The sequence below is a fragment of the Strix uralensis genome, chromosome 15 (genome assembly GCF_047716275.1).
Source record: "Strix uralensis isolate ZFMK-TIS-50842 chromosome 15, bStrUra1, whole genome shotgun sequence".
In the NCBI taxonomy this organism is placed as follows: Eukaryota; Metazoa; Chordata; class Aves; order Strigiformes; family Strigidae; genus Strix; species Strix uralensis.
Window position 1 is genome coordinate 11398178 of NC_133986.1, and position 8753 is coordinate 11406930.

The 8753-nt window shown below is 62.3% G+C and overlaps 1 protein-coding gene across 6 annotated transcripts; it reads left to right on the top strand.

Moving 5' to 3' along the window:
* The first annotated feature begins 841 nt into the window (after positions 1-841).
* Positions 842-3452, top strand: LOC141950176 (membrane-spanning 4-domains subfamily A member 12-like). Of its 6 annotated transcripts, none has more exons than XM_074884649.1 (7): positions 842-976; positions 1196-1315; positions 1588-1644; positions 1914-2045; positions 2574-2687; positions 2770-2853; positions 3167-3452. In XM_074884649.1, the coding sequence occupies exons 1-7, from the start codon at positions 887-889 to the stop codon at positions 3185-3187; spliced, it is 618 nt and encodes a 205-aa protein (XP_074740750.1). In that variant the 5' UTR covers positions 842-886; the 3' UTR covers positions 3188-3452. The 6 variants fall into 6 exon arrangements, with proteins under 6 accessions (XP_074740750.1, XP_074740752.1, XP_074740753.1 ...); XM_074884651.1 differs by having other exon boundaries at positions 2581-2687; XM_074884652.1 differs by lacking the exon at positions 2770-2853.
* Positions 3453-8753: the final 5301 nt, after the last annotated feature.

Genomic DNA, 8753 nt, shown 5'->3' on the forward strand with positions numbered 1-8753 from the left:
GAGCTCTGCTCCCCACAAATCCTACCCGGGGACCAGCACCCCCCCCCCCCCCCCCCCCCCGCACTGCTCTCCACAGCCCCCAGCTCTGCAGAGAGGAGACGGTTCGTGCCTAATGGCCCTTGATGGATCTTTCTTCCAGGAACCCGCTGCAAAGAGCTTTTCTTTTTTTTTTTTTTAAATTCTTTCTGAGCTCCTGTAAACACGGCTTTGGGCTGGGGGCAGCTCTCAGCAGGGCTTAGCTCAGTCAGGAGGTGGGGAACACACACAGCACACTGGGGGGGCTTTTTGGGGCAGTCTTGCTTCCCTTAGCACCCCACTTTCCTCCTCTCCCTTTTATCTGGCCCTGGGGATCCTGGGGGCTGGGATAGGAGCATCTTTCCCTGGGGGGGGGGCACGGTGCCCTGGACCCCTTCCTTGAAGGTGGTGTGGGGAGAGGGGCAACACTAAGCAGCTCCCCCCTGCCCCACGCAGCTGGGGTACCCCACTTTTCTCTCCACACGGGGGCTGCACCCACAGGTGGGTTGGTTTTGGGGGACTGCTTCTTCCCCTCATTACCCCCCCAATATTTCCCTTCTGCTGCTTCCCCTCTTTAAACACCGCCCCCCCCCCCCCAATATTTCCTCTCTGCTTCTGTGTCCCGGGCAGGGCAGTGGGGGTTCATCCATGGATCTGGACGGGGGGGGTGTTCACCCCGTGGGTCTCGGGGCCACTCGTGGGTTGGGCGGTGGCCCCGGGGATGCTGCAGCTGCTGACATCAACCGCTCTGCGCCAATGAGCGCCCGGGGGGGGCGGGGGGGGGGGCGGCCCCGGCTGGGACCGGGCTGTTCCGGGGCCGGAGGGGGTGGCGGGGGGGTAGGGGGGTGTCCCGCTGCCCCCCGCTGCCTCTATGCAGGGGATGGGGAGCCTGCGGCTGGGCAGCCGCGCCGTGATGTACACGGCTGAGACCCTGCCCAAGGGCAAGAACCGAGTGATGGGGGTGAGTTTGGGGGAGGTAGGTGGTTTGGGGGGGGGCTGGCACCCCTGAAAAATCCCCCCCGCCCTATTCCTGAAGGTTTCTGCCCCTCCTGTTGCTCCCTGCTGCGGCTCCGGAGTGGTTCGGGGCCAGGAGCACCCCCATCCCCGGGGGGGTGGGTCTGTGTGTAGGGGGATTTGGGGGGGTGAATTGGTCCCACTCTGGCCCTGTCCCATCCTACAGACCATCCAGATCATGACCGGCTTCATGCACATCGGCTTCGGGATCGTCCTGACGACGCTCACCAACGTCTACACCTCCGTCTTCGTCATCGGCGAGATCCCCTTCCTGGGCGGCGTGTCTGTGCGTAGCGTGGGGCCGGGGGGGGGATGTCCACGGGGGGAAAGAAATCCCCACTGGGGAAGGATGTCCGTGGGGAGAGAGACCCACTGGGGGCTCTGCTTCGGCAGCTTTCAACCTCAAGGAGCAACAAGGCACAAGGGGGGAATCTTGTGCCCCCCAAGAGCCATGGGGCTGTGCGCGTGGGCAGCCTGTTAGTGCTGGGTGGGTTGGGGGGGGCTCGGGGTGACCTGGGTGCCAGCTGACTGTGTCCTCCCCTTTCTCTCCTGGCGCAGTTCATCATCTCAGGCTGCCTCTCCATCGGGGCGGAGAAGAGCCCCACGGAGTGTGCGGTGAGTGTCCTCGGGGGTCCCCACAGCTTGCTGGAGCTGGGGGGGACAGGGGGGTGGGTGGGGAGCAGCTGACCCTGGGTGAAACCTGTGGGGGCAAAACCGTGTTTGAACTTGTGTCTGTAAACGAGCAACAGGAAGGAGGGAAGAAATAAAACCCCCCAAGGGCAGCCCGGGGTAGTGCTGCAAAGCCGGGGTAGTGGGTGTCCCCGTGGGTTTTGGGGTCCAACGCCTGCCCCGAAGCCGTCCCCAAAGCCTCTCTGCGCCCGCAGGTGAAAGGCAGCCAGACCATGAACGTCATCAGCGCCATCTTCGCTTTGCTGGGCATCGTCGCCTTCATCGTAGACCTCAACCTGAACGGGCTCTACCGCTCCAGCTTCAACTACTACAGCTATCTCGTCTTGGTAAGTGGGGGCTCAGCTGGGCCCCCCCTCAGCCTCCGCTTTCGGGTGCCTGGGGCTGGCTGAGCCTTCCCGGACAGGGATAAGCCTTTTGGGAACCTCCCCTGTCCCCTTTTCCATCCCTTCATCCCCCCTGGATGCTGCCTGAGTCCTTCTTGGGGGGTGGGGGGGGGGCTTTGGGGTGCAGCCCTGTTGCTGTTGGGGAGTGGGGAGCCCATGACCAGCAGCACCCCGACTGCGGGCGCGGTGCCGTGTGCCTGACCTATTTTAGGCTGATACCTCGGGGGATGAGTCACACCCTGGAAGTGCCCATTTCTCTCCGCAAGCCGTAAAAGCGGCGAGACGGAGGGCTCTGAGCGTGACCTTGGCACTGCAGAGCCGGGGCTGAGGTGCTTTAGGATCGGTGGGAGACCCAGGAGGGGAACCTCAAAATCCTCACCCTAAAATTCTCACCCTAGAAAGTGGGGTGGGGCCAAGAGTGGGTTTCTTCCTCCTGGGCGCTGCTGATGGGGTTTTTCCCCCATCCTGGAGCTCGCAGGGAACGGGATTTCCATCGTGCTGCTCATCTTCACCATCCTGGAGTTCTGCATCGCCGTGGCCACCGCTAATTTCTGGTGCCGGGCTACTCGCCTCAGCTCCAATGAGGTAGGGCAGGGGGGTGAAGGGCAGTGGGGTCAAGCCCTGGCCAGACCCCCAGCACTTCCCCCCTGCTCCTGCTCTCCCCCAGGCCATGCTCATCGTGCCCAGTGCCACCCGGGTGGACCTGGCAGTGCCACTGACTGACCTCTCTAGGCCACCCAGCTACTCCGAGGTGATCTACGACCCCAAAGAACAGCCCAGTTAGAAGCGGAGTTGGGGCCGGGCTGGCTCCCCAGAGTAGCATCCGACTCCCACCCGCATGACAGACCTCCTCCCACCCCGGGAAAGCATGGCCCCCCCTCCCCGGGAGCACCCCGGCACCTCCGCCTCGCTGCACCGGGCATGGGTGGGCACAGGGGGTGGAGGAGAGAGGCTGGTGGGCACCTGGGGGTCACCCCGAGCTCCGTTATCCCCCCCCAGCTCTGTTATTCCCCCCCCACCCCCCCTCCTTCAGAAGAAGCAGCAGCTCTTGGGTTTCTTTGCAGCTGGCCACCCCCGAAGTCTAAAGTCTAGCGAGGCGCTGGCCCCAAGGACGTCGGTGCGGGGTCCTGCCTCCACGCTCCCGAAACCGTCCCCAGGGCTACGACATCCTCCTCCTGCCGCGCTGCAGGCTGGGACACGCTGGTACCCCCTCCTGAAAGCCAGCAAACTGCCCCAATTTGCCCCCTCCCTGATTCATCTCCTGCCCCCATGCTAGGTCTCAAAGACGGGCTCTTTGCATGCTGGCTGCTTTGGAGAAGGGGCTTCTCTGTGGGGTGGGGGGGAGCACCTTGGGGCTTCACGGGGTGTTTCTGCCTGTAAGTACCCAGTTGGATGCTGGGGTTCATTCATGGCAGGGTTCAGGACCTCCTTGAGGTCTGATGCCCACGTAGCAGGCAGCTTCTAGGGACTGCGCCGTGTGCCGGGAGCCGTGTGGGTAGCCAGAGCATCTACCTCGGCTCATACCCTGTTGGCTTTATTTTATCTTTGAAATAAATGCTTTATCTGGACCTGCATCTCCTCATTTTGGGGATTTCTCAGCACCGGAGCTGCTGTCTGGTGGGCAAGGGGCTCATCCTGGCCAGCTTCAGGCGTTTCCCTGCCCATCGCCTTCATCTGATCCCACTGGGGACGGTGACACAATGGTCCCCCCGGTACCTGCACCCCCATAAGAAAATCTGCCGCCCTAAATCCCCCCTCTTATATACACAGCAGCACTACTCACTCTATTTAGTGCTGCTGGAGCAGCAATGACGGTGATAACAGCAGCTCCAGGTTCTTACACCAGCTGAGGAGCTGCCCCCGGGGCTGGGACTGCTCCTTGGGGTGACAGGGGGACACTGGTGGCATTTATTCCCCGTTCCCACGAACGTGGCTGGGTGATCCTGTGGGATGGGAATGGAGCTGAGAGACCTGCTGAGTGCTCCTAAACCTCATCTGTGCAGCAGTTCCACAAAAAACGCTCATCTTGAGGGGCAGGAATTGAGACTAAAGGGCTCTTGGCCCACTTCTAACCAGCAGAGGGGTTTGTCGGCTCCTGACGAGCTCATTTCCCACTTCCATGCTTAAGCACCCAGCAGCAGCGGGGGTGCCTGAGAGCCTAAGGAGGAGTAAGGGTGCTGATGAGTGTCTGGCACTGGTGGAAGCCGTTTATTTAAGGAGCAGACCGAGCTCACGGCGAGCTTGGGATGGAGGCAAGGAAGGAGAGCCCGCTGCTGATTTTCAGAGGGGTAGGAGCACCTTGGTGAGTTATCGATGCCCTAAGAGGGGGATCTCTGCCTGCATTTGCTCCCTGGGGCATCCCCCCCACGGTTTGGGGACAGGGTGTGCCTGTTTGAACCACCACTTGTAGTTTTGGGTTAAATATTTTCTTTCTTGTTTTTAACAGCCCGCCCCCTTGCCCTGACAATGCTCGCTGCTGCTCAGCCAAAGCCTCATGGATTATTCACTTGCTGTCAGTTATTTCTGTTCCTGGCTCTGAAAAAATAATGAGCCAGTTTGGTAGGAAAAACCCCAGAGATTGGGGGAGCGGGATGAACAGCCTCTCTCTGCTCATCCCACGTTCACAGCCCCATTACAGCTCCAGCTCCTTACCTGTAGCTCCGGAGCCTCCTGTAGCTCCTCTCCCAGCAGCTGGGGAGCGTCTCCAGCCCCGGGGGGGGCCACCACAACGCCCTGCTGACCCCCCCCAACCAGGCTGGCAGGTCCTTCTGTCTTTGCCCAGCACGGTGGATCCCTCCTTGCTCATCCTCTGCCAGCATCAGGTTCTTTTTTTTTTTTTTCCCAGAGCATCCCACTGCCACATGCTGAGCTGGGTCGGGGCCAGCTTCTTGCTGCCAACTGCAAAATGCCCCTTTCTGTCAAATCAGGCATTAGCACGGCGATAACCCAGAGCCCCTCAATCTTTAAACCCAGATTATCTTTCCCTGGGCTTTCAAGGTTTTCTGTTGTTTTGCTGTGTTGAAGCGCAGCTTTCTCTGGAAAGGCAGGAATAGATGTTTTAAGGCTCTAAGGAAACGTGTTTCTTTTCTATATGTGTATTTCTACACGTTTGCAGCCTTGAAACCTCCTGGGGAGGAGCGGATACCTCTCAGGGCTGGGGACAGCGGGTGACAGGGATCAGAGAGGGTCTGGGAGCTGGCAGGGTGATGGGGAGGGACCCGCTTGGGGACACATGGTGCTGGTGATCAAAGGGCTGTAAAAAGGGTGGCGACGCGGGCAGGAGAAATGCTGGGGCAAAGGCCGGCAGTCGCTGTCCCACGCTGGCAAACACGGGGCCTGCCAGGAGCTGGGTACCCCAAGGGACGGTACGGTGAGTGCCCCACGGCTGGGGGGTGAGGAGAGGCCGCACACCCCCCCTTTTTTTGCCGTGGTGGTGGAGGGCTGGGGGGCTCGGTGTCTTGCAGCAACTCTTGTTTATGGTGTCTGCTGCAGCCATCCCCGAGGCGAAGGTGGGGAGTGCGGGACGAGCCCCTCTTGTCACAGGAAAGCGGGAGCCGGGGATGTTCCCCCAGGAGACCCCCTTGCCGGACCCCCACAGCGGGCACAGGGCTGACCTCCCGTGCGTACCTGCACCCTGCCCCACAGCGCTGGGAGATGCTCCCCTGCTGCTCCTGGGGGGTGGGCACGGGCTGAAGGACCATGGGGTTCCTCTGGGCAGCCCCCCTTAGAGGGAAAGGGCCCTTGGGGACACGCAGGGGACAAGGTGTGGGGTGCCAGCGACCTTGGGGGCATGTGAAATGCTGGTGATTTGGGGGAGTGGGGCTGCTTTACATCCCTGGGTAAAGCTGGGGAGCACCTGCACCCCAAACACCAGGTCTGGGTCCTGTGTCTTGGAAGAGTGCTGGAGCCCTGGAGGGGGGCTGGGAAAGGGCACGGAGGATGCCAGGGCGAGCTGAGTGGGTGAGGGGGTCTTCAGGGTGGAAAGGGGAGCTGGGAGAGTGTGTGGTGGCACGTGGTCCTCGTGTGGTGTGTAGTAGCAAGCTGGCAGTGGGCTGAGCTGGGCTGCAGGAGGGGTGTCTGCACCCCCCGATGAGGGAAACGGGGAGACGTGGAGCTGAAAAGTGGCGGGGGGGGGACACACACAATCTGCTGAGGGGCACTGACGTGTTGCCCCAGTGTTGTGTGTGGGGGGGGATGGTGTGGCCAGGCTGGCCACGTGTGCTCTCCCTTTCAGTGCCTGGGATGCTGTAGCAGCGCTGGCGATGGCACCCAGAGACCCTTTTGTCACCCTCCCTCCCTCGACCCCCCCGGGAGATACCAGGGCCGTGCAGGGGGCTGGATGCTGCAGGCTGGTGTCGGTCACCCCCCTAAAAGGGGAGCTGGGGTTGCTGGGGGTAAGGGCGAGCACCCCCTCAGGCCCCCGTGCCCCGGGGCTGTGGCCGCTGCTGGGCTGCCCGGTGCCTTCTGCTCCCCAGGGCATCCAGATCCTCCTGGGCATCCTCCACCTGGGCTGCGGGGGGGTCCTCGTCTCCTCCCTCAGCGAGCCCCTGCGGGTGCTGACTGCCAGGTCCTGCTACTTCATCTGGGGAGGATTCCTGGTAAGGGGTTCCCCTGAATCTCCGCTTGGTTTTTGGGGCAGTACCTGCTTCTTCACACCTTCCTCTTCCTCTTCCAAAAGTTCATCCTCTCCGGTTCCAGCTCCATGGTGGCAGAGAAGAAACAGGGTGTCTGTGTGGTAAGGGGAGACGTTTCTGCTTGCAGGGGTTTCCTGGGGTGCAGGGGTGCTCGTTCCTGGCACCCCAACTCCTCCAAGTGCCAAACTGTCCCAGCGCATGGATGCTTGCTGGGGCTGGGGCTGGTTGTGGCACCCTGCTGCCGGAGGACCCTTGTCCCTGGGGATGTGGATGTGGCACATGGGTGTATGTGATGGCTGTGGGACTGTCTGCAGAGGGGGGGGGGCTTGCTGTGCCTGCCAGACCCCCTCTGAGGGCTGGGGGAAGAGTTTTTTGGGGGGGACAACTTTTGGGGGTGGCCTGCTGGGGGGGGGTACGTGGCTGGCTCTGTCCCCACAGGTGAATGGCTGCCTGGTCCTCAATGTCACCAGCCTGCTGGCCTCCATGGTGGGCATCGTCCTGGTGCTCTGGGACTTCAGTTTCCACCATGAAGCCTTTTTTGGGCCCCGGCTGGAGCTGGTGAGGGGGTGGGGTGGGGGGGTCCCACATCCCAAGAGCCCACGGCAGGGCAGGCTGGGACGCACACGGCAGACGCGATGCTGCTGGGAATCTAAAAGGTGGGGTGACATGGGGTCCTCTCTCCTCGCCAGCACGTGGTGCGGGGGCTCCTGGGTGTCCTGCTCACCTTCATCGCGCCCGAGACCTGCATCACCTTCCTCTGCATCTACTTTGGCTGGAAAACCAGGTTGGCCACATCCACGCCGGTGAGTGGGTGTGCGAGGAGATTTCTACCCCCTGGGGAACACGGGGGAGAGGGATGGCGGGTTGGAAAAAGGGGTGACAGGGACGAGACCCCCAAAACCCCTTAGAAGCAGTGGGAGGGAAGGCACCAACCTCGATGCCTTCACTCCCGTGGCGTTTTTTCCCTGGCCAGGCTGAGGATTCCACCCCGAGCTTCGTGCCTCCGCCGGCGGTGCTGCCACCCCCGCCACCCTACCATGAGGTATTCATGGCTGTGGACAGACGGGCTCCGTAGCGGCCCTGCGGAGGGTGGGGGGGGGCTCTGCCCATCAGTGGCTCCCCCCGGCCTCTCCACGTCGTGGCTTTCCCTGTGTCAGCTGCAGAGATGTGCCACGGCCGTCCTCAGCCCTGCCCGCAGCAATGGTGTGGCCCTGTGTCCCTCCCTGGGTGTGGCAGCACTAATAAAGGCTGAGAGCTGGTCCCAGACTGGTCCCATGAGCTCCCCACGACTGGGCAGGGGTTAAGGCAGAGGAGATGCTTAAGGAAAGCCAAAAACCACCACACGTTCTTGGTCAGCAGCGACCTCAGGGGTCTTTGTGCCAACCCTGGGCCTAAACAAGTCGCTCAGGGTCATGTCCCATTGCTGGTGGCCCCATGTGGGACCGGGATGCTGGTGGCAGGTGTCCCCTCACCCCGGCTGCCATTGCCACAGCAGGCGGAAGCACCAGTAGGACTTTGGCAGGTCTCGGGGTGACCGCGCGGAGGACGGTGGGAGGGGTGGGGACGGCACCAAGGTCTGCAGGTAATAAACCCAACCGGCCTCTGCTCCCATGGCGCAGCCACCGCGGCGGGGACAAGGGGCAGTGCGGTGAGTGCCGATACAGGCGGTGGCCGGCATGGGGGGAGCTGGGGGGGTGGCTGTGAGCGGGGACGGGGGGTCCCAATGGCTCTGTCTTGCCCTGGAGGGGTATCTGGCAAAGGTGGGGTTACTGGGGGTGGTGGCTGCCCCAGCTCTTCTCAAGTTCAAGGGGAGGGGGTTGCCCAGACTCCGGGAAGGGGCTCTCACGTCTCCTCCTCGCATCCCAGGTTGGTGGCGTGCAGGTTGCCTGCACCCCCCGCAAATGGAAGAGGAAGGGGGAGAAATAGCTAACAGAGGAAGGGGAGGGAAGCGGAGGTCTCACCAAGCCACCCCAATGCCACCTCTGGGTGCCTTTTCCTCCAGGTCCGGCTGTCGCTG

What these genes read in the sequence shown, in the direction of transcription:
- LOC141950176 (XM_074884647.1), top strand. Translation starts at nt 887, where the DNA reads ATGCAGGGGATGGGGAGCCTGCGGCTGGGCAGCCGCGCCGTGATGTAC. An exon ending in CCTTCCTGGGCGGCGTGTCT is followed by an intron (nt 1,316 to 1,587) that starts GTGCGTAGCGTG and finishes CTCCTGGCGCAG; the next exon opens with TTCATCATCTCAGGCTGCCT. An exon ending in ACTACAGCTATCTCGTCTTG is followed by an intron (nt 2,046 to 2,573) that starts GTAAGTGGGGGC and finishes CCCATCCTGGAG; the next exon opens with CTCGCAGGGAACGGGATTTC.